We start from the raw sequence: 26,525 nt of genomic DNA, 5'->3' as shown, positions 1-26,525 counted from the left end.
AATATATCACAATTTGGGTAGCATATCTCAGGATCTGGGAATCCAAAAAAATGTCTAGGTCATGATTTCACTGAGAACATTAGTATCTTCTAAATGCTATCTTCTATGTTAGTTAGCTCGTATATTCCCATCAGAATGAAGGGGATTAGGATTAGAGCTAGGGCTAGGGTTGACGTATTCAAAAGAATGCTTCAAAAGTTTTTTTTCAAAAAGATCTAAAGTTTAGATTTGAAAATATCATTAAGGGTAGTCCTATAATTTATCTTCAAATAAAATGCAATTTTGTTGTTAAAGTGAGGCAGGAGTTATTTTACAGCCAAAGAAAAGGTAGAGTATTAAACACATCATTTGTTTACATTGAAAATACACCCTGGGCCTGTGGGTGTACATACTGTAATTGAAGTAATCTCAACAACAATTACCCACAGGTTTCACTCTCACTTAGCGGGGGAGGTATGTTTCAATTAGTGGTTTCTTTCCAGTACTTCCTCATACTTTCTAGGCAGCTTTTTGGACATGAGGGGGTTGTAGAGAAGTAGAAGAAAAACTCATTACCCAGCCCTCAGAGAGTTTGGAAATGAAGGGTACGTATGTACTACTCACGGCTCAGCCTGTAGGCTTCTGTCCTCGGCCACGTAGTTAGAAGGAATATAGCCTTGTAGTTGCTGGCTGGAGCCATCTCGTCTTTTCTCCAAGTGTCTGGCAAACCACCAGCCCTCATGTGAAGTGTCCAGAACCTGAAGTTTGTCACCTGCACGGAAGCTCAGGTCTTCAGCAGTCCGAGCCTGGTAATCAAACAAAGCCACAAAGTAGTGGCCATGCCTCTGTGACGGTGGAGAGCAATGGGCTCCTGGGTTTTCAATCACCGTTGACTTGTCTGCCTCCGTGGACAAGCAGGGGAGATAGGGTTCTAAGTACCCCCAGAGCCTCTGACAGATGTTGCTCATTGCGCCGTGGTGGGGAGAAGAAGAGCAGGGCTTCTCCCTCTCCCCTTAGTCTCTGCAGATCCACCTTCTCTTTCTTTACCAGGCAGCTTTGAAATCAGCACCAACTCACCATACTTCGAAGAGTATGCAAAGTCCCATTTCAGATCAGTCCAGCAGCTTGGTTGCAGCAAGTCCTACCTGGAGAGACTTACCGGTTTGTTCCCGTGGCGGGAGGTGCTAACCTGGAAAAAAAAACTGAGCAGGAGCTGGGCAACTCAGCAGGAAGATGTTTTTAATTCTTATCTGCTTAAGAATCCCACAACAAAAATAAAATTAAATTAAAAAGGCTTTATTTAGACAAATATCTGAGAACAGAATGGTGCCATCTTGCCTTTTGTTCCAATAAAAAGTTAGCAAGAGGACGCTACTAACCCCAGGTAAAAACTCCACGCCTTGGTTTCACCAGGAGCTCTCCCGGTTTCAAGTCTAATCCTGTCTTTCAACCAGTCTGGATCTGGACGGCTCTCTCCTTTTTGCTAATGAATAACCAACCGGCAGAGGCTGTTGCCTTTAACATTCTGAGCTATGAACAGACTGTAATAACTTCCCCTTACTTCCTGGTTTCTTTCTGCCTGTGATCTAAATGGGATTCTGACCTCTTTACCCCTCCCTTTTCCCACACCCAAGATAGACCAGATCCTTTAACAAACTGTTAAAGCAACACCAACATCTGTATTCCTTTTGTTTCATCCTGGAGGATCAGGCTTGCCCAGGTAGCTTTTTGTCTTAATATGTTCCCGGCACAGAAATTCACAGCAGAGACTTCCCCTCTCCCCTCCCCGCCACAAATATAAGTAGAATTGTTTTGCCACCACCAGGGAAATTTTAAGAGGCAAATTAAAATATTTAGGTATTTCTTGTCAGACACAGAGGAATTGGAAAAGAACCATCAAGTCACTCCCTTTTCTTATTACCAGAAATAGATTTTAATAGCTTCAAAGAATAGTCACAGTCTGGAAAAGTAAGAAAGCAGCTGACTAAAATGTTGAGAAACAAGAATATTGCTTTTTCCCACAGACATTTAATTCCTATCCTTCAAGTACTGTTTTGAAAACACACACACACACACACACACACACACACACACACCCCAACCAGGTGTCCAGTAGAGAAAAAAGAGTAGTAGAGCAGAAAAGGAGCTCTTTGCGTGCTGCTGTGGGGGCTCTTTCTGTTAAACTTTGACCTCCAGATCTGTACTAGTTCTTATTGACTTCCTTGGCAAGAACTCCGGAACTAATGAGACTGACATCAGGACAGTCATCTCTAGACTGGCAGTGAGTTTTGCTTGACCTTCCCTAGTTCAGGGCAGCTATCTCACAAATATTTGCCCTGGATCACAAAAACAGTTGGGCAATGAGTTTGGGCAGATCAACATACAGTCATTTATACTAGGAGACAGCATTGCAAACTTGATTATGATTGTCACTGATTTCTTTATAAGACTTTTTAAAATTTTCTCTCTTAAAAACAATCTTTCTAAAAGTTGTCAGATCCTTGAACCTAGCTAACCTAGTCCTAGTATAATTTTATCACTTCTGTTCTTTGTCAAATTGCAAGGCATTTAGTAATGAGAGTAATAAAACTCAAGAAAAAGAAAGAAAGAAAGAAAATCAGAGAACCATGGCATCAGCCCCACCTGCTATTACCTTGTGCAAAATTAAGGCCATAGCAATGGACAAAGCAATTGGTTAAAATAAAATCTTGTGTCATGCTCCCAGGTTTCTCCAACTGTCTTTGGAATCACAGTATAAATAACAATTTGACAGAAATAGAAAAGCCAAAAGCAGAGCTAAGTTTTTGTTGTCCCTGTTGTTTTATTTTTTTAATGATATGAGACCTAAAATAGAATGTATATATAATTTCATATTATATACAAAACAGAAAATATATAATATCAAATGACCATAAAGGATATTTTGTTCCAAATACAATAACAGATATAAAAGCATAGGATTTTATTAATGCCCCTAAAACAGATACACAGATGCTGAAGTCTTTCCTGAGACTTAATGATATAAAAATGAAAAAAAAAATGATTTGGAAGCAACCAGAGAGATGTATTCAAACCCAATTTGTAAGTGGGGTTTTACATTTTACATTGTAGCGGTTCTAAATTCAGACATGCCTTTACTATAGTTATGACAAGGCATTCTGGAAAGACAAAGCAGCAGACCTGCACAGCACAGTCACTGAGCAAGTGAGTGAAATTCAAAAAGCGGCCAACCATCCAAAGATGTCAGGTGAGCAACGGCCTGAGAATGCAGAGCCAAGGGGTGGAAAGAGAGAGGGTTTCTTTGTGTTGATAGTAGCAGAATTCTCCAGTCACCCAATCTCAAAGCCTAGCAGTCATCTTTTATTTGCTCCCTGATTTCTTTGAGTTCCTCAATCTGAATTCTGCTCAGTCTTCCTTTTCATTTATTCCACAAACTTTTTTTTTAAACTCCTTCTGAGTGATGGCTGGGCACCAGACAGAAACAGAATATTCTTTCCTAGATTATTCCAGAGGCCTCCTAACTGGTCTCCCTTCCTCCAGCTTATTCCCATCTCTGGAACATCTTGCACACCAAGATGAGTGGTATTTATAATAGTTTATAGAGCAGGTTTTATAATAGTAACAATGACTGAGGTGATAAGTCATTCCTAATCATTACTAGTAAAAGTAGCTATCTGTTTGGAAAGCTTTCTATGTGCCAGGCACTGTACTAAGAACGTTAGAAATAAGATCCAGGAATTCTACTCCAGGGTATGTATCCAAAAGATTTGAAATCAGGATATCTGAGAGATATGGAACTCCCATGTTTATTGCAGCATTATTCGCAATAGGCAAGTTATGAAATTAATCTAAGTGTTCATCAACTAATGAATGGATAAGAAAATATGGTATATATACACACTGGAGTCCTATTCAGCCTCAAAGAAAAAGGAAATCTTGTCATCTGTGACAACATGAATGAACCTGAAGAACTTTATGCTAATGAAATAAACCAGGCATAGAGGCAAATATTGCATGTTCTGACTTACATGTGGAAGCTAAAAATATCAAACACATAGAAGCAGAGAGCAGAATGGTGGTTACCAGCAGATGGGGAATGGGAGGAATGGGTAGATGTTCATTAAGGGGCACAATGTTTCAGTTAGACAGGAGGAATAAATGATAAGTATTCAATTCAAGACTATGGATATGTTAAGTATTTTGATTCAATCATTCTACATTGTATACATGTATCACAGCATTACTTTATACCTCACAAAATATACAATAATTTGTCAATATCCAGTAAAAATATAAGAATGTTACAAATAATATATCATTTAATTCTCACCAAATAATAAACAATGCCTACGAAAAAGCTAGCATTTTTAAAAAAAAGTATTTTAGAGAAGAAACTGAGGCTGAGCAGTTAGATAATTTGTCCAAGGTCACACAGCCACCAAGTGGCTAACCATAAGTAACACTCTGTTCTCAATCTGACTCCAGAGCCTGAGAGTGTAAAGCCTCAGTTTTACTGATTCTAAAAATACCTGATATTATTCTTCTATGTAAAATTCCAAAAGAACCTCCAACACATTTGGAATAAACCTGCCTTGTCATTTTTCTAGATTGGATTCATGGATCACCTTCTCTGCCGTAATAGATGAAAGGCCGCTGTGCACTCCTAAATTCTGGCACAAACTTCTACTTGGTTTGTTGTTGAGCCCTTCTTTGTTCCCTATTTGTTTTCCAAGGAGAACAGAATTCCCTTCTCTGAACCTTTAGTGTCTTGTACAATATCCATTATGTAAATAAGTATATGATTAATTAATTAATTAACACAGAAAGAAAGAAAAAAAGACAGTGTGGGAGAGACAGAGATAAAAGCAGGGAGGGAATAGAGAGAGGGAAGAAAAAGCCATTGGGGAAAGATAAACTTTAATGTGAATATTCATGATTGGGAGTGAAAGTTCCATGGTGTGAAAAGGGCCATGAGCACAGAGAATAGAATGCATTCTGTCTATTGCTTCTCAGTCCCTTCCTTTCCTCTCTTATTGTTCCCTGAATGTTAGGTTCCTTTGCCAACCTCTTAAACCAGTTTCACTGCCTGGAGTCACTTTTCTTCTCATCCTTATAGCAAATTGCTACCACACTAATCTTAATCACTCTCCCACACAATAACCTTCAACAGATCCTCATTGCCTGGAAGATATGACTTGGAATTCACAGCTAAGAAATTTGTACTTTATCCACATTATCAGATATATCCTTTCAACACCCCCTCCATTATGGCTTTATGTTAGCCAAACTGGTTTATTAGATCTCCCATATGCCTCATCTGTTCCCACATCTGATCCTGTATCCTTTGCCATTCTTTTACTCAGTATTCCTTCCCCTGCTAACTTTCCTACCCAGCAAGTGTACTTACTCCAGCCTGCTTTTCAAGATCTGAATAAAAATCTCTCACTTCCTTAGACTTTCCTTAACCGTTCCAGTCAAAAATCACTTCTGTCTTCCTTGAATTTTCTACCTCCCACAATCCCCACTCCTAATATACACAACATTAAATGAATTGAACCATGCTACCATACCTGGAGTGCAGAATACTGCCACATAAAATCCCACATCTATTTAGTTTTATACTAGGACAAATTAAAGGTCCCCAACTCCTGCTAGGCCTCAGAACTAGGGCTTGGGGAGGGCTATCATACCGGAAAATTGGGCTCCTTCTCCCCAACTCACTCAGTGACATATCCCCCCACACATAGAAAAGGTGATTCTATTCTACGTAGCCATCAAAAAATAAAAACAAAACTCTCCAGCACAGTCTTTCTCCAAACTCTTGCTCTGAACCTGTATAATCTACAAACATGCACTTCTTCTTTATACCTGTTGACTTTGCTCAAGCCCCTTCTTTTGCCTGACATGATAACCCCAACTTCTCTTTTCCTACATTTACCATCTTCCAACTTACTTGCCAGATAAATATGGATTCTTGTCTATCTTTCAAGAATCAGAGAAAATGTTTCTGTCTTTATTAGTTCTTTCCCGACTACTTCATTAGACAGAATTGACCACTCTCTCATGTGTGTCCTCCCAGCATAACCTATACCCATTTTTATCATTTATTCCATGTCTTCTTATCAATTGATTCTAATCTCTTTAGGCACTTAATGTAGTGTTATTTTGTTCCTGTATTGACATAATGCCTCATACTTAATGAACATTCAATAAATGTATGTTGAGTGAAAACTAATGATTATCATTCATCTAGAACATAGTTTATAATATCTTAGGTAGTCTAGTATCTGTTTATATGTAATTTTGTTATTTCCCCAAGCATATTGCTCTGTCCTTGAAGACAAGTTTATGTCTTATATTTCTCTGTATCATAAGGAAAATCTAGAATCTGTCCTATGCATAGGAAATCTCTCTACTTTCACTCTTGTTCAATTGCAATCGTGATGGGTAATACCGAATGTCAACTTGATTGGACTGAAGGATGCAAAGTATTGATCCTGGGTGTGTCTGAGGATGTTGCCAAAGAAGATTAACATTTAAGTCAGCGGGCTGGGGGAGGCAGACCTACCCCTAATCTGCTGGGCGCCATCTAATTAGCTGCCAGTGAATATAAAGCAGGCAGAAAAACATGAAAAAGTGAGACTGGCCTGCCTTCTAGCCTACATCTTTATCCCATGCTGGATGCTTCCTGCCTCAAACATTGGACTCCAAGTTATTCAGTTTAGAGACTCAGACTAGCTCTCCTTCCTCCTCAAGCTTGCAGACAGCCTATTGTGGAACCTTGTGATCATGCAGGTCAATGCTATATATATAAAGGGGAGTTTATATATATGTATATATACTTCATATATATGTTTATATATATAATATACTTTATATATACTTCATATATATATATGAAGGGGAGTTTAAGTATATATATACTTATTAAGTATACATAACATATGTTAACTATATTAAGTATATATAATATATATACTTAATAAACTCCCCTTTATATATATATGAAGTATACCTATACACACTTAATAAACTCCCCTTTATATATATAAACTCCTCTTTATATATATATATATATATATACACACACACTTAATAAACTCCCCTTTATATATATATATATATATATATATATAATCTACACACACAATAAACTTCCCTTTATATATATACACACACACACACACACTTAATATACTCCCCTTTATATATATATATACACTTAATAAACTACCCCTTATACATATATATTATATATATATAATATATATATATATAAACTCCCCTTTATATATTAACTGACATGATCACAAGGTTCAGTTTTAGATATATATAAACTCCCCTTCATATATATATATACACACATATGTGTGTGTGTGTGTGTGTGTGTCTGTGTGTATATATATCTCCTATTAGTTCTGTCCATCTAGAGAACCCTAATACAGCAACCTATCCTCCAAATGGCAGCCAAAACAATCTTTGTAAAATATTAATCAGATCTGCATTTTTCAATAGCTTCCCATTGCACTTACGAATTCCAAATTCCTTATTTTGGGGAACAGGATCTGCTGGTACTGTCTCCAGCCTGTCCCTTCCCTCCATCTGACACCACTCTTCTGGCTCTCCCTGGTCCAGCCACAGTGGCCACCTTTCTGTTCACCGAAGCAATAGGCAAGTCCTTTTACTGACAATGGATTCTTTCTCACTATTCCTCTAATCAACAACACTCTTGTTCAGATTCTTCATGTGGATGGATCTTTCTGTTCTCAGCCTAAATCATGTATCATTAAAAAGGTTTTCCCTAACCACTCTGTCTAAAGTAGCAAAATTGCCCAACTTAGCTTCTCTCTTAGCATGTCTCATGGGTTGAATTGTGTCCTCCAAAAGATATGTCGAAATGCTAACCCTCAGCACTTCAGAACGTGACTTTATTTGGAAATAGGGTCTTTACAGAGGTAACCAAGTTAAAATGAATTCATCAGGGTGGGCCCTAATCCAATGTGACAAGTGTCCTCATAAAAAGGGAACTTTGGATACATACAGGCACAGTAACAACACATACAAAGATACACAGAGAGAAGCCAGCCATGTGACTAGAGTAATACATCTGCAGACCAAGAAATGCCAAGGAATACCAGCAAATACTAGCAGCTAGAAGAGGTTAGCTATAGAGCGTGGCACTGTTGACACCTTGATTTCAGACTCCTAGCCTCCAGAACTATGGAACAATAGAGTTCTGTTGTTTTGGGTCACCCAGTCTTTGGTACTTTATTATAGCAGCCCACAGGAGCTAATATAACATGTCACTGTTTTTACGCTTTTTTTGCAGCACTCACTACATTCTCTACTTATGTCTTATATTTCTTTATTTGCCTACTGAGTACAGTCTCCTCTACTAGAAAATGTTCAGGAGAAATAGGGGCTTCATCTACCCTCTTCACTGCTGTGTCCCTAGAGCTTAACCTACAATAGACGATCAACCAATAATTATTATATAATAGTAAAAATACCAAAAAATATATTTTTATTAATAAAATAATATCACTACAAATGCAGTAGATACAAAGACACTGCTATTTCAATGGAAAATTCCTATTTATAGAAGGAAAGTTGGGGCCACATACATTAATTGTAAAGGCCTTGTAGAGTTTTATTTTTACTATAATAGGACAAAGTGAAATATCTCTAAAGATTGTTTTATACCAAGGGCTGAATGATAATATCTGGCTATTACTGCCGAAAGGTTGATGATGGGATTTATATTATTCTGAAGTTTAATGGAAACTTTTTCAGGCTTCAGCTATCTTCCCAGATGCCATTAAATAAGAAGAACCCAAACAATTTCATCTTATCCCTTGGGCTTGAGTCTTGGTGTCATCCACTAGCTTAATCTTTTATTCTCTTCTAAACAAAATTTAGAAACTTCCTTTGGCTATAATACAGCCTAGCACCTTGGGATCCTCCATCTCTTTCATCTTAACCTTCACCAATTCCTCATTTAGTCACCTCTTGTAGGACCAAACGCTAGGATGACACTAGAGGAAATGACAAGAATCTGTTAGAATGAACTAAAGGAAATGAAATATGGAGCTCTTAAGTTATAGTCAGAGGAAAACAATGATGATGATCATGATGATGATGAAAAGATGGCCCTTAATATTTGAAGCAGATGGTAACAACTTAATTCTAATTTTATTCTAGTTTTCTTAGCCAAAGAGTATAATCCTCAGACCGGAAAAAGAAGACCAGACATATGAGAGTGAGACTGGGAATTTAAGGAAAAGCAATGATTATTAGAAGCCAATAGGGGCTTAAAAAGAAAAAAAAGATGCTAAATTAACCTCAATTTCCTTTTTCATATAGAATTACTATTATAAATGAAAAATTGTTTAATTACTTCAGTGCTTAGAAAACATCAAAACCAAATGCTTCATTTTACAACTGGTTCTATCTAACCAGCTGAAACTGTTGAAGAACAGGAATTTTGAGGTGTGTTGGCATACCATGTCCTTAATGTCCATAACTGTAGCAGTTTTCCTAACCAAGGACGACATACTACATTAAACATCCAGCCAACATGTGATGCTGGACTCATTCTCTCCTGTGCAGAAGGTGTGCTTTCAATACTTAAAGAGCATAATCATGAAATACTATTTCTATATTTGAAAACCCATGAATTTTACCCTCAATGAACTATAGGTACTCAGTGAATTTCTTTACCTGAGTTCCCTTAGTTGCAAGCCTATCAATTCAACTTTAAAAAAAAAAAAGAAAACTTTTTTTTTTTTTTTTTTTTTTGAGACAGAGTTTCGCTCTTGTTACCCAGGCTGGAGTGCAATGGTGCGATCTCGGCTCACCGCAACCTCCGCCTCCTGGGTTCAGGCAATTCTCCTGACTCAGCCTCCTGAGTAGCTGGGATTACAGGCACACACCACCATGCCCAGCTAATTTTTTGTATTTTTAGTAGAGATGGGGTTTCACCATGTTGACCAGGATGGTCTCGATCTCTTGACCTTGTGATCCACCGGCCTCGGCCTCCCAAAGTGCTGGGATTACAGACTTAAGCCACCACGCCCGGCCGAAAGAAAACTTTTTAAAGCTTTTGTTTCATTCTTTTGCCTTTTGTTTCATTCTTTGGCACTGTCAAAGACATGAAATAGGCATAATTATATCTAGATTTCAGTAAGATACTGAGAAAAGTTCTAGCAACATCCACAAATGGGATTAGAGAACTTGCCTTCCAAAAAGACTGAATATTATTGTATATACAATCTCCCAGAAGCAGCTGGTAAGTCTTTCCTAAAATCTAGTTATCCACGGTTTGCCCAGGTGATTTGTTCTTGCTTGTTAAACAGATAATTCATCAATTAAGATTCACATCTACCTAGCAGCAACATTATTTTAGTAATGCCACAGAGCCTCTCTAATCTGTTAGACACTATCATGGTTCCTAAAATAATAGAAAATAGAAGCACCTGAAGTCTCTGGGGATTTTTTTTCTGAAGGACTTCTCTTTTGATATTTCATCAAGTTTGGGATACAAAATTGGTGGCTGGGCTGGCTGAACATGAGCATATGTAGTATGACAGCATAGTTCTTACTGTTTATCTTCAAATTTCTTGTCTAATTCCAAACTCTATGTGCAAAGTAAATGAGCAGAGTCATGCCTCTCTTGCAGTTAACTCCTATCAAAAGATAAATCTTACTCAATACTACTGTGAAAAATATTTTTTAAAAGAGCATTTGGCCAGGCATGGTGGCTCATACCTGTAATCCCAACACTTTGAGGGCCAAGGAAGGAGGATCATTTGAGGCCAAGAGTTTGAATCAGTCTGGACAATATGGTGAGACCTCCACCTCTATAAATTTTTTTAAATGTGCATTAGATAATGATAAAGTCAGACAGAATCACAACTAGTTGAAGGAATAGAACCAAGTATTATTGCTCATTAATCGAGGTCCCTGAACACAGGTTCTCATGCAGTGCTACAGGGAGGCTAAATGGCCTGTGGATTCCTATTCCCCTGGCACTCTTTAGCTCTGTGGCACTGGATAATATATTGAGTGCTTAGCCTTAGTTTCTTCATCTGTTAAGTGCTGATAATTTCTTAATAATAGCATGTACTTCATAAAGTTGTTATGATAATTAAATGAGAAAATGCATTCAAATATTTATTTCCCAGTCTAAGACATCGTAGGTGCTCAAAAATATTAGTCATTATTGTAAAAATATGTAACTGGCCATTTGGGATACCCCTGTGCCCTCCCTATACCACTGGAAACAGTTTTTGGAAATCATCAGATTCCCAACTGATTTTCCTCCTCCAAACAAAAGCAAACTGTATGCCACATATCCATTCCAAGAACATGGCCTAATATGTAGCTAAAACTATGATTCTGTGCACATGTGAAGAAGACCATTACCTTGCACTCTGAATGAAAAAACATCCTTGACAAACCGTCTATAAACATCTCTGCTTTTTTTCCCCAGAATTTCTCTTCATATGACTACAATCCCATCCATCATTTCTTAATCCTCAGCCTCCTCAGATGAACCCCTCTGCCTATCTCTCTTCATCCCATCCCTTGTATACTCTTCTGAGAAAAACATCAATTTATAAGTTCATGTGAACTCAAGTAAAAATTAAAGCTGCACTACTGCCATTAAATCAATAAAATAGGTTTCAATCTTAGAATATTTTGTCTTAAGATTTGGTGTCAAAAGATTCCAAAATACATTACAAAATTTGTAAAGATTAATAATTATATGTATCCAGATATACTGTGCCTAATTATTAGAATGCCAATGTAGATGGATGCTTTGGTTTGTCTACCTCTAGTTATCATACTGGCCACAACATGTTGTTGGTCAGATATTGTCCTCCAGCGGGTGAACACCCCATGCCATGGCAAGGTGAAGAGGCTCTAATGTCCAGGAGACACTTTTAAAACTGTGTCTTTTCCTTTTAAGATTGTTATGAACTCTAGCGCCTAACACTTTATGCGGGTTTCCCTTTCCCCAGAATGTGGCTGGCTCTAAAACAGGTTTGCCCTAGTCCCATATATAGTGAGTGGGGAGCCAATTTCTTGCTCTTGCTTTAAATATAGAAGGGTTTCTAAAAAGTCTGAGAATAGGTCTTTATGAGGCACGTAGGTTGACAGTGCCATTAGCAAATGGATTTTGCACATGCCTACGTGTGATCCACAATTTCTTCATTAATTATATAGGGGCCCCCTTTTTACATTGCTATACCTTGGAAGGTATAGCAGATAAACTTTATCCAGGTAGTCATGTGGGAATAAGGAAGCAATTAGACAAAAGAAATGGCATCTAAACTAAATCTTGAAGAAAGAATATGAGTGACCTAAGTGAAAAATAGTAGATGTCCCAAGTAGAGTCTAAGTAAATATAAAGACCCAGGGGTAATAGAAGTGCTGTTGTGTTTTAAAAACTAAAAACCAGTCTCACTTGGTTTACCTAGAAAGTCTTATCCAGATATAAAAGTGGATTAATTCTGCTTAGTTTCATAGATCACACAAAAAAGGATGAATGCTATTCTGCACTAGAGCAGGGGAAAACTAAAAGGATTCAAGCTCATGAGACCTGCAGATGATCAGGGGAAATTCCCTGGGGATTTGGGCTTCCTCCTGTCCCTCTCACCTTTGACACAAAGCAACACAAACCACCCAGGGATCCTATAAAAACTTAGATTCTAATTCACTAGATCCAAAGTGAAGTCTGAGAGTGTGCCTTTCTAACAAGCTTCCAGGTGATGTCCATACTGCTGATCGTAGGACCACAGTTTGTGGGACAGGAATTTAGTGACTCAATTTATAGCTTGGTTCTCTGAGTGAGACATCGGGAAATCCTCACTATCACTCACATTTGAAAGCATGATTATCTAATCCCTTGGATTTTTCTCTCTGAAAAAGATTTTAAAGACCAACTTAGCCAATTATCTTATTTTAGAATGAAGGAAACAGCCCATTATTTAAAAAAAAAAATGCTAAAGTGACTTGCTTCAGGTAATAGCTATTAGTGATGTTAAAATCAGAAATAACCAACCCTCTACAAGAGAATCTTCTCTTTACCACACAGCTGCTGCTTCTCAAGAAGTCCAGTCAAGAGCAGATTCTGGACAATTCTTGGCTAGCATAGGTGGTAGGGTTAGGGGACAGTTGCATAAAGAACTCAGGGAGTGGAAGAAGAAAAGGATGTGGCCAAAGAATATTTTTATGTAGAATGTGTCCCATACAAAATCCCAGGACTAGGCCCCCAGGCTCCTGATTCTCAGTCGAGGTTTCTCTTGTGCTAACAGTAATTTATTTTGTATCCTTTGAATTATGATGTCCACAAATCATATAACCTGAACCATGGGATTTCCTTTCTCAGAATGCTGCATTTATGATGCAACTTTTGCAAAATCTCAATAGTATTAACAAAATCCTAACTCAAGAAGAAAAAAAATAAAAGGTAATATATCCAATCAGTATTTTCCAGTTAAAATAGATATGTAATAGGTTACTTTCTATCACTCATGTTGTAAAAATTGTAGTCATCAGCAACAACTACAAGAAAAACAAATGTACTGTTTCTTATATATACATGTTTTTTATAGAAACAAAGAAAAAAATTCTGATGCCAAAGTTTCCAGATTTAGATTTTTCCTATGTCCATGCCAAGTAATTGGATAGAGTTTTAAGAATTTCCTGTCTGGCTAGGCCTTTTTCTGTCTCTTGATATGTAAAAAGTATACTTGGCATCCTTTATTTTGATACTGGACTGTCACTAAATAACAACACTGAGATTTGTACTGTTCATATTAATGGTTATTGTTTAACTGTTTACATGTTCTTACATATTGCTCTTAATTTGTTTCTTGATTTTAAAAAAAATCCTATTATCCTTATAAATCCCTACTACTTAAAGTTAAAGAAGTATCTTACTCAGATGCAGACACTTATAATAAACTCAAAAATAATAAAATTATCTTTAGGATTCTTAGATACATTTTAAGTACCTGGCATTTTAATAATGGAGTTCATAATAATGATGTTTTAGCAATGTTTTTATTGAAAATTTGTTAAACTTATCATGCATATTGTCATATATGGCACACATATAATTGGTGTCCTGGGCCTTGGAAGATTGAGTAGCTTATTTTGGAAAAGTAACTAAGTCTTAGGGGCTTATAATTTCTTGCTGAATCATCAAAATAAACATGGTCAGTATATAATAAAAGCCTATGAGAAGGCAATTTGCTTTTCCTCAAAGTTAAATCACAAGTCACACCCTTGTCCCCTATGTACATAATGATATGTACGCATTTGGTTCATTTTAGCACAGAAAGTCTGTAATATGTGCTATACTCATCTTCACAAAGGAAAGTATTCATGTACACATTTTTACACCTTCACAGTCAATAGAAATTTCAGAACATCAAACTTTAAAAGAAAATATATTAATTGAATTACAAATCCACTCAACAAACCTAGCCCTACATTTACGGAATGTGAAAAACTTCATTTTTCTACACTGTGGCCTCCAGCAAATGTGCTATCTTCAGCCACTGGAGGTCATCTGCTGAAACTTCATTGCACAGTTTGCATCAGATGCAATCAGATTTGTTTGACGACAAAAACACTTATCAGCTAACCTGTCAGTGCTTTAAAACATTAAATGACATGTTATTAACAGACAATTAAAGGAAGCTCACTCTGGTGTGCCTGCCTATTAAAAAGTATTTATTTCAATAGTTCTTGAGGCTTACCTCCTTTGCTTTACTGATTCAACAAACGTTTATTGGGCTCATACTATGTGTCAGGCACTCTCGGCTAGTGCTTGGGGATATAAAATTAAATAAAATAAACATAGTCTCTCCCATGCAAGGAGAGTCTCTCTCATTGCAAACAAAAATTTGACCAGATAAATATTGTTAGTGCAAAAGGAGGTACAAATCTAAAGAAGGAATAAATTTGTTTGGAAACAGTGTCTCCCTCTGTGACTACCATAGTAGTTTTCTTCTTTTATAATTTATTCAACACGTAATTGTTGAACATCCCCTGCTAGGTATCAGGCAGGGTATCTGTTGTTGAGGATGTAGTCACAAAATGAAATACAGCCTGTATCCTAAATAGAATTTGTAAAACTAGTAGAGCATTAGATAGCATTAGACAAATAATTATAGAAGTAATTAATAACCATCTCACTAAAAGCTATGAAGCAAAAGTATCAAGTACTATAAGAGGGCTATTGCACTCTTTTATACACAAGAGTCTTTAGATCTGTACTTGTTTCATCTTTGTATCACCCACAGTGCTTGGGAAAGAACACTGAAAAAATTGATGCTTAAATGAATATATGTTGAGTGATTGAGTCCAGAATTTGAGAATGAGGTAAAAAACGTCACTCTTTAAAAATAAAAATATTAAAAAATAAAAAAATAACAAAAAAATTAAAAAAGAAAAAAGAAACAAAAAACAAAAAATAAAAAATAAAAATAAAAATATTAATCAAAATGACTTGACATAGCATTCACTATTGCTGTTCAAAGATATTTCCAGTTCTCCTCTTCTAAAATATGGCAGACTTGTACTTTCCTATCCCTTTGAAGATAAGCAAAGACATATGATTTGCTTTGACCGATGAAATGTTATTAGAAGTGATTACCTCACTTCTGAGTTACACACACACACACACACACACGATGCCTTTCAGAGGAAGTGTGCAATTACGTGTTTCCTTCCCCTACAGTGATGACAATGCTCCAGATGAGGGGTGATCTATTAGCCTGCATTGTTGGCTAAGCGAAACATGGAAAAGAGCTTCCACTGACCTGATAGGTACATATAACCTAATTGGAAAATAACCTTTGTTTTTTTAGACCTCAGAGAGTTAAAGGTTGTTCCTGCAGGAGTTTAACCTAACCCATACTAACTGATAACCTAGATAAGGGGAGATGTCTGTGGAAAGTATAACAGGGAAGAAAAACATCTAAGCAAATAGTAAACTGCTGGTAATATTAGCAAAAGGCTTGGAGTGGCCCCGGAAAAGAAAATATCCCTTTGAAATGGATGCTAGAAAACATAGTATGTTTGCCATGAGGAAGTTTGTTATGTAATTATAAAAATGTTTTATGTGTATGTGTGGCATTTAAAATATTGAAAGAGAAGAGTGGCACCAGAAGAACATATCAATGTATCTACACTGTACTCTGATTTTAATTGCTAGTTAGTATTGCAGAATTTTGGTAAGAAGGAGAAAGGGTCACACTGAAATATGAGGGTGAGATGATCATCTGCTTTGTACACCTGGTTTCTATATTTCGATATTTCTTCTGAATGTGTCTTATCAGATCTGTCAAGTATACTTATTTTTAGGAATGAATAATTTGACACTGTTTGATAAATCATTCCTCTGCGGTATGGTTCAGCTGAGTCCTGACCCAAATCTCATCTTGAATTGTAATCCCCATAATCCCCACGTTCTGAGGTAAGGACCCAGAGGGAGCTGACTGGATCATGAAGGCTGTTTCCCCTATGCTGTTCTTGTAATAGTGAATAAGTTCTCACAAGATCTGATTGTTTTATAAGGCAGTTTCCCCTGCTTTTGCTACTTCTCTCTTTCCTACCAATGTGTAAAGAAGGTCTTTGCTTCCCCTTTGCCTTCTGCCATGATTGTAAGTTTCCTGAGGCCTCCCCAGCCATGTGGAACTGTGAGTCCATTAAAACTCTTTCTTTTATAAATTACCCAGTCTCAGATATTTCTTTATGGCAGTGTAAGGACAAACTAATACACCCTGTAAATTTGTTTAACTAGAATATATTTTATAAATTTGATAATTTCTGGGTAATCTGATATTTACAAAGTTGCTAAACATGCATTATTGAGAACCAGTCCCAGAATCAGGGCTGATTCTACTAAGATGCCCCAAGACACTCAGTCTGAAATGGCTATCAGCATTATATGGCACAAGATTTGATGGTGGCAGGCAATGTGCTAGACCTTGTCAGTGTCTAAACTAAAATAGCAGTTGCGGCTGGAAAGAGTTACATAGGAGGGAAATATAAGACTTGTGAGAAACATTTACAGTGATCATCTTGAGCTTAGACATGATACAGAAGTTAAACTATTAAATATTAAATGGTTAAAATGACTACTGCCTCCCTGCTATAATGGCATATGAAGAAGAATTTTTAAAATAAAAATCTGAACCAGACTATCCTTCAACATTTAGTGTATTTATTTTTTACCATTTGTCAAAAAAGATCATTATAAATCCTTTAAAGGTTTGTACTAATATATTACATTTTTATGAGAAAGGTATTTATTACTTGTGTTTTATATGATTCATAAACTTAACCAAATACTTAAGTTTAATTTTATTATACTCCAGATCCCATTTACTTCCAGTCAAATATACTTCTAAGTTTATACTTACAAATTCAAGAATGGAGCACGAATTCATGTAACAGAAATTTGACGTGCAATGAACTTGACTAGAGAAATATTTATTTCTTAAGCGATGAGTTTCAGCAATTATTCTTAAGTAATGAAACATCTGCCTAATACATCAGACAAGTTTTAATGGAGGAAAATCATAGTCAGTGATTTACAAATTCTAACTGGAAACAAAGAAATGTATTGAACTTAACAGGAAACAAAATGTATCAGTATGTAACAACAATAATAAAATTAATTTAGCAGAAATTATTGCTGAGAAAATTAAATAACAAAAACACTAAAGTTATTAAAGATGAATAGGGAAGCAGCAGATAAATGATCACCACTTAAACTCTCCCAAGAAGCCGCTAGAGTCCATGACTTATTTTCCTTGTACATATTATGTAGGAAACTAACTATTTTTCAGTTCATGCAATAATATTTATATTGCATTTTCCCATTAAAATGCGCTCATAAGTATTAATCAATTCCCCTAACAGCACAGCAATAGCTAAGAATTATCCAGAGTTGACAGACTGAGAGCTTGAAATGGTGTTTGATTATGCCAAAGACTGCTGGGAGAATTAATAAGAGCTGACACGAGAGTTCCAAATCCTGGATCTTGGCTGCTGCCAGGGTGAAGGAAGCTGTCAGAGAGTTAACTTATCCTGTCCTCTGCCCTCCAGATTGACACAAAGGAGCCAAGAGCACCTGCTCCTACATTACACCTGCATGATCGGCAATGCTACTGCAGATGCTCTTTCTATCCTAGCTCTTGGTGTCTCACAGTTAGGTATTTCACTTAGAAAAAAATTAAGAAATCTTCAATCTACAATTCAATGACCTGGATCAAGAAGTCCTCCACAGGTCTGACTTAGAGCTTAAGAAATAATACTGTTATATTCTAAAGCTAAAACCAGGAGACTGGGGGTGACTCATCTGTCTTCACAATGACTAACACCTTTGTTTACATGCCTTTAATGTTAGAAAGCTTATGATTTCTACATGGCATACTGGTTACAGGGACTGAAGGTCTCCAGCTCTTCTGGACTTTCAGTTTTAAAACAGAGGAAGTCCCAGGCAAATCCAAATGTTGGTCACCATTCTGGGTAATGAAATATGCCATGCTTTATGTAAGTAATGAAACTAATATAACCAGTTGTCTTATTTTTTCAAGTAATCACATATATATATGGCAAAGTTAAATTTGAACAAACAGTTAAATATTGTATTTAAAAATATATTTTAATGAGTTATGGCTACAATTTCATAGATAGCAAAGTTTCACTAACAATATTTAAACTGCCATGAGGTAGGATCATCAGTATATATAAAAGTCTATACCAAAAACTTATCTTGAGATTATTTCCTTGCATAGAAGTCAGACGGTGGAAATCTAATTCCCTTTGTACCCCCAGGTCCACTTCTCATCTGTGGACCTCAGCAAACCTACATCACAACCCTATGAAGGGATGTGAAAAACTTCCTTGTGCTCTCCTGTGCCATACCAGGGCACAAGAGAATCTGAGGTGCTGTCCACAGCTTTACATGCCAACCTGTCCCCCTGTTGTGCCATGCTGCATTCTCTTTGACTTCACACCTTGACATCATGGCCTCCTAGGGTTACAATCTGGGAAGCCAGGCAGAAACAAATACTGCTCTAGGATCTACCTGATATCCCCTCCCTTGTAAGTGCTCATAGAGAAAGACGGGGGCAGAGATTAGGCTCATTTCAATCATCCAGGGGGGGTTTCAGCTGTCACGAAGGCCCTTCCGATTCTCTTTTTCCACTTGTTTGTTGAACTCTTCTCTCCTTTTCGAAGAGAAACCATCTCTTACACATCACTATCCACTCATTTCTCCACTGTGAATCATGAATAGGTTCTATGCTAGGTCCCCAGGCTTTGGCTTCTCTATAATTACTTTCTATTTATGTGACTGTGAGCAAGTATTTTTTTAAATCTTCTTATGCCCATGTCCTCATCTGTAAAACTATGGATAATTAAAGCATCTACACCATATGGAACACTGTGAAGATTATATGAGTTAATAGGTATAAAAGACTTATGAAAATTTTGACACAAATCCCCCCAAAAAGCTGATAATATTTTTGATTTTGCTGTGATTATTCAAACACAAGCTTTAGAGCTGAAAGAAAAGAAAAAAAAAAACTGAGAACATTTTTTCCTCCTAGAACTTGGTTCTTTCAATATAAAGATTTTTCTTTTTAAGATGATTGTTTCAGTCAAAGACTAAAAAGCCTACTTTGAAACTCAGGTGAGAAATTAATATTCTTCATTGGGGTTCTTTTGTGCCCCATTTTCCCTAGAGAGCTAGACTTCAGTCTTTGGCTCTGTTTTTAACAATAAAAAGTATTCCACCACCACCCAAAATTCAGGAGTAAAGGGATGAAATAATACCAGCATGATATTACTGTCCTTTGCTGGCTGTGTGACCTTGACAAATGGCAGAAATTCTGAGCCCTACACTTTATAGGTGCTCAAAGGCGGCTGTTAAGGCTGGACTGAACAAAGTGAGGAAAGTGACAAGAGATGACAATGAAAGAGGGATGAGATCTGCAGGGTCCTGTAGACTGTGGAATGCAAAAATTTAATGAGATAATAAATGTAAAATTTTGGCATATATCAACTCTTTACTTAACATTGATTCCTTGACATTCCTTGACATTGACTCCTTCCCAGAAATTCCTTCTGCAACTGAGTTTCTCATCTTCATTATTGTTTTCTTAGTGTTCTTCTTGTTTTAAGTATTTTAAATGGAGTCCCTTCATTTATATATACCCATTTTCTAAATGTCTTGCATATCTGTTTCTGTTACAGATACTCTCACCAAAAGTTTATATGATGATTGCCAGATAACAAAAGATTTTTCTGAAATTATTTAAAGGAAATTATTCTTTTTTTTCTTGCAGTATGTTATGATGGATGCCATATATATGCAACATTATATGTCTAATTTATGTATGCAAATATATAAATACTAAACAGTGGAGTTCAAAATGATTTATTTTCTTTAAATTATTTAAAAGCATTCTGTTCTATGGATCCACACTTCCTTTTGTGCTTCACATATTTAATTTCAACTATTGTGTCATTACCTGGATTTTAAAAATGATTCCCATCATCAGATTTTTGCTATCTTTTTATAACAAATGAGAAATTATTATTTTTTTAATCCATTTCATCCTTTGTAAAACTACAGCAATGACAAGGAAGCAAAGGGTATGAAATAGCTTACAAACACCATGCTGAATCATTTTTGGTTGGGCACTGACATTTCTAATATCTTTGTTGCATTTATTTTGAGGATGAAAGCTAAAAAATGAGCTTAACTGCTCACGGGTCACACATTTCAGATCAATTCTCACTTGTTTTTCTTTGACTAATGTGGTGCAGAGACTAATGTGGGCTGCACAAATGATCTTGCAGACCCAAGCGGTGTTTATACTTCTATTGTCCCATGAGTGCCCTATGCACTGATTCTCTAAGTTAAAATAGTAATGGTAATAATAAAATGCCTTTCACCTGCTATCAGTTTGAATCTGAACTTGTCCAAGAAAGGTGTTTACCAGATCAAGGAAAGAAGGGTGATAATGTTGCAGGTTTTTTTTTATATAATAAAGTATTTTTAATTAAGGCTTGTACATTTTTATTAGACATAATGCTATTTCATACTTAATAGATTATGGTATCATGTAAACATAACTCTTTTGTGCACTGGGAAACCGAGAAATTTGTGTGACTCACTTTAATGTAATTTTTACTTTATTGTGGTGATCTGCAACTTAACCTGCAATGTCTCCAAGGTATGTCTGTAGAATTAAATAGACACAATTAACCTATGACATTCACATTTAAATACTCTAATTATAAAACATACTGAGAATTATAACAAGCTTCCATTTGATCTGTTGTATAACAATGTCATGGCAATATAACTAATAGAGGAAACATCAAAATTATTTTCATCACGTGGGGGAAAAGCCTCTTGCTGTGGCTCTAGACCTTCAGAAGGCTTGTTAAAGGAGAATGAACTTGGAAGGTGGCTCACTTTTTTCAGGTTGTACAGAGGGAAGACTAAATCCAGAGCTTGGTGTAGACATTTCTTGTTGCCCATTGAGGATTTGCTATGCCAGGGAAGTTCCTCAGTGGAGAGAGAGAATTCCTAGGAAGCCTTGCCCTTGCTTTCAAGAACAGAGGAAGGGAAGAGGGTTCTTTGTTAAGGAAATGCCTTCTGAGAGCTCTTGGTAACATCTAAACTGTGATGGGACAACGAGGTAGAGGTGGGAGACCAGATGCCAGTAACTCCTCATTCAATTCAAGGGGGAAGGTTGAATCTAAAGGTCTCAAGTGTCTGCCAGTTCAGAGAGCCCCAGGAAGTGCTTTGGAGTGCCCTTGTAGAGGATGAAGGTGGTCCGATGAAGGAATCCTGCCTTAGAGTCCTTTCCCCAGTAGGTTGGCATCTGGTTCACATGGGATGCTGGACCTGGCTTCCTGTGCCATCACAACCAGATGTTCCTTTTTCCTTGAGGATCTGGCCATCCAGAGTGGTGGTTCCTTGGTGGTTCTCCCAGGCCCTACCAAATACCTCATTTCCAATATCAGAGACATAAGTACGCCTTTTGGAATGTTTAACTTCTTCCATAATACATTTTGTCTGATTTCATCTCTCTTTTTAGGTTATTGAGATTTCTCTCAGCTGTCAGAGCTCTCAAACTATCATCAAGAGCTTTTCTTTCATGGGAAATAGCTGTCTTTGATAATATTAATTTACTAGAGTTTTTGTGCAAGTGTTTAGGCTTGTATTTTATACATGTCCAGACTTTACATGGATAGCTGATCTTGTCATCAGCTTTGGATAGATTCACCTCTGTTTTTATGAGTTAAACTTGTTATTTATAGGATATTTAATAAAAATTCATTCTTTTTTTATTGTATTTGGGCTCTGGGGTACATGTGCACATCCTGCATCCTGCAGGATTGTTGCATAGGTACATACATGCCATGGTGGTTTGCTGTCTCCATCCCCCGCCACCCCACCCCCTGCCGACATCAGGCATTTCTCCCCCTGTGTTATCCCTCCCCATCCTCCCCACCTTCCCTCTCACTGCCCCCCCTTCCTTTCCACCCCTGCCCACCTAGCCCTGACAGCGTTGTTGCCTTCCCTGTGCCCAAGTGTTCTCATTGTTTGTCATCCACCTATGAGTGAAAACAAGTGGTGTTTGGTTTTCTGTTCTTGTGTCAGTTTGCTGAGAATGATGGTTTCTAGATTCATCCATGTCTCTACAAAGGAACACAAACTCATCGTTTTTCATGGTTGCATAGTATTCCATGGTGTATATGTACCACATTTTCCCTGTTCAGTCAATCATCAACGGGCATTTGGGTTGGTTCCAGTTCTTTGCTATTGTAAACAGCACCGCAATGAACATACATGTACATGTGTCTTTATAATAGAACGATTTATAATCCTTTGGGTATATACCTAGTAATGGATTGCTGTGTCAAATGGAATTTCTATTTCTAGATCCTTGAGGAATTGCCACACTGCCTTCCATAATGGTTGAACTAATTTACATTCCCATCAACAGTGTAAAAGCGTTCCTATTTCTCCACATCCTCTCCAGTATCTGTTGTCTCCAGATTTTTTAATGATTGTCATTAAAAAGTGGCATAAGATGGTATCCTAATTGGCATAAGATGGTATCATCCTTTTGGCACTGTTTTTTTTCCCATCTTTGTGGATTTATCTCCCTTTGATCTTTGAAGTTGGTGATCTCAGAAGGAGTCTCTGAGTGACATTTTTCTGTTGAGGTTGGAGCTATATCTTTTTTGGCCTGTAGAGGACGTTGCTGGGCTCTCTTTGGTTCAGTCAGGTTGTTGGGTGGGTGGTCCTTCCCTGGAGTTTGTTTGCAGGTGAGATTGGCCCAGCCTTCTCAATGGCATCTCTCCTTCCCCAAGCTGGATCTGTCTAGTTGGGGTCAAACTAGTGTATTTGCTGCCAAGCTCTCTAGCAAGGGCTTCAGTTTGAGTTCTGTGGACGTGGGGCCTGCCAGGCCTTATTATCTGTTTCCTTGCTTTCAACTCTGCCTCCCTCTGTGGGACGGTCTGTCCCACTGGTGTTAGCCCAAACTTGCACCCAGGTCCATGCTACCACTTGTCGTGCCCAATGGGAGCCACTGCTCAGATTTGCATAGACAACCCATGGCACCCCACAGTCTGGCAGGGCTCTTGTGGACCGTGGGTTGTTGGAGAAATGAGGTGATCACAAGATCCGAACCGGAGCACTGAGCGGGTGAAGTCTCATGATCCTCTGAGCCGGCTGCATATTTTGCCCCCCATCTCTTGTTTTGCCCCACTGGGCGGCTCTCACCCTGTGGCTTCTTCCCTGGGCTATTTTCAGTGCCCTATCAGTCCCACCGAAATGAACCCGGCACCTTGGAATAATGAAGTCCTCTAGCCCTCTGTGTCTCATTCACTGGGAGCTGCATTCCAGTGTTGCCTTCTCACAGCCATCTTGGCCAAGTCTCAGGTTATTTTATTGTACTATATCTGCATTCTCTTGAGAAATCCATCTCCCAATTAATAAACATTTTCAGTTACCCAAGGATAATTCTGAAGTATTCATATATCAGATTGACTATCCAAAGATGGAAAGAAATGAAAATCAAAAAGTTATTAAGTTCTTATCACATTTAGATTAATAAAGTAATTCGTACAGAAATAGAGGTGCATTACACACTCCATTTTACATGTTTTTACCTGTCATGTAGTTATTGTCAGTCACCTTTATAAAAAAAACAGAAGTTTTAGGTAATTTACTGAGGCCATACATCAAGGACCGAGCAGGAATTAGTTCACAATGCATCCAATGCCGAAGCCTTCATTCCTTATGCTGTTATGGGAGGAATATTCCCCTCGGGGCTTAGCTGTGCCTGTGAAAATGCACCCCAGGACACCAGCCCTTCCCCACCTTGAAGGGCCCAGGGTTTCTTTTTTCTTTCACAAAGATTACAGTTGACTTCAGCTGCTCCTCAGGTCAAGTGGACTTTAAATCCTATAGCTCCCCAGCCAACTCATTCCAATTTGTAATTTGATCCTTGTAGATACACATACAGTACTAATTCAGTATGACCCTTCTCTAAAATATAGCCTCTCTCCTCTGTTTATTTAAACTATAATCAACCTTAACTTCTTTCTTGATTACATTTTCATGTGTACTTTACCTTACTCATTGAAAAGTTTTTTGAATATTTCCTAAATTCCAGGGACTATGCTAGGTACTGGAGAAAGCTTGTGTTTCCTTCAGAGAAAATGGGGAATCTCCTTTGCTTTATTATAGATCTCGATGTCACCATGTCTATGACCAGACTATTTTATTTGTTCGAAACCTGCCAGATCAACAAATACTATACAGCAGTTGCATTGGTGTATCCTACAAGACAGTCTAAACATCTGAAAACTGTCTGGGCACAGTAGCTCACGCTTGTAATCCCAGCACTTTAGGAGGCCAAGGCAGGCAGATCACGTGAGGTCAGAGTTCAAGACCAACCTGTACAATATGGAAACCTCATCTCTATTAAAACACAAAAATTAGCCAGGCATGGTAGTGGGTGCCTGTAATCCCAGCTACTCAGCTCAGGAGACTGAGGCAGGAGAATCACTTGAACCCAGAAGGCGGAGGTTGCAGTGAGCCAAGATCACACTATTGCACTCCAGCCTGGGTAACAAGAGCAAAACTCCATCTCAAAAATAAATAAACAAACATTTAAAAGTGAAAATGAGCAAAATGGCTTCTTGTCTCAGGAATAGTGTCCCACCTTCTGGACAGCAGTTATGAACATGGGAGGATTTATTAGAGGTGTTTAGCTTGTTGGATAATACTGTTTTTTACTACTAGGACAATAAACTTGGGAGTTTATTGCTACTTGGGAGGCTGAGGCTACCTCGGAGGCGGAGGTTGCAGTGAGCAGAGATTGCCACTGTACTCCAGCCTGGGCAACAAGAGCAAAACACCGTCTCAAAAAAAAAAAAAAAAAAACAGATTCATCTAGTTTGTTTTTTATTACTAGACAATAGAACATTCTCCTGGGAACAGTCCTGTTTTGTTTCTAATGTCTCTTGACCAATCTGGGAAAAAGAGTCTAACCAGCCTGGTGTCCAGTTATTACATATCTGAGGTCCCTAAAGACCTTAGGATAGACACATAGACTCCTAATAGCTAATATATGTTAAAGGTTTCTTTGTTTTTTGTTTTTTGTTTTTTTTTTTTTATGGGACCAGGCTTAGTGTTAGTTGTTTTACTTCTCAAAGCACCCCATGTGAAGTAGATACCTTGTTTTATTAAATTTTCAAAATTGTGAAAATTTTAGAGCCAACATACAGAAGAGTGCAAACACTTAAAACATACAGCTTAGCAAGTTGTCGTCAGATGCAGTAAAGAAACAGAACATTATTGACACACTAAAAGCCCCCTGCAGGACTGTCTGCATCATAGCCTCATCTACCCTCTCCCAATGCCAGTAAATATACAGAATTCAACTTCCTTTCATTTCTTTATTGTTTCACAAATAATTAACCATCCCTAAAACCATAGTTTAATTTTGCCCATATTTTTGTTCATACAGTTACTGTTCTGTTATCTCTGGCCCCTTTTGCTTAGCATCATGACATTATGATTCATCTAGTATGTGGCCAGGCGTGGTGGCTCATGCCTGTAATCCCAGCACTTTGGGAGGCCAAGGTGGGCGGATCACAAGGTCAGGAGCTCGAGACCAGCCTGGCCAATACGGCAGAACCCCATCTCTATTAAAAATACAAAAATTAGCCAGGTGTGGTGGCAGCCACCTGTAATCCCAGATACTTGAGAGGCTGAGGCAGGAGAATCACTTAAACCTGGGAGGCGGAGGTTGTGGTAAGCAGAGATTGCCACTGTACTCCAGCCTGGGCAACAACAGCAAAACTCCGTCTCAAAAAAAAAAAAAGATTCATCTAGTTTGTGACATATCAAAAGTCCATTCTTTTTCATTGCTGTGTATTGTAACTTTGTGTGGATATTCCACAACTATGTATTCTACTGGGAT

At 37.6% G+C, this 26,525-nt stretch overlaps 1 protein-coding gene across 3 annotated transcripts in view; it reads right to left on the bottom strand.

Moving 5' to 3' along the window:
* Positions 1-26,525, bottom strand: part of FRK (fyn related Src family tyrosine kinase) — a 157,853-nt gene that overhangs the window by 118,350 nt on the left and 12,978 nt on the right. Inside the window, exon 2 of one of the 3 annotated variants that reach the window (XM_010349314.3) lies at positions 604-1,168. The exons of 1 other annotated variant lie outside the window; for it this stretch is intronic. In XM_010349314.3, coding sequence (XP_010347616.2) covers positions 604-947 — 344 coding nt within the window. In that variant the 5' untranslated portion in view covers positions 948-1,168. Of the gene's footprint in view, positions 1-603; positions 1,760-26,525 lie in introns of those variants that run through there. One more of the 3 variants, XM_003938647.4, reaches the window with a different exon arrangement.

Source organism: Saimiri boliviensis, chromosome 4 (genome assembly GCF_048565385.1).
Source record: "Saimiri boliviensis isolate mSaiBol1 chromosome 4, mSaiBol1.pri, whole genome shotgun sequence".
Taxonomy (NCBI): Eukaryota; Metazoa; Chordata; class Mammalia; order Primates; family Cebidae; genus Saimiri; species Saimiri boliviensis.
Note: the sequence above shows the minus strand (reverse complement) of the source record. Positions and strands in the feature narration are given on the sequence as shown.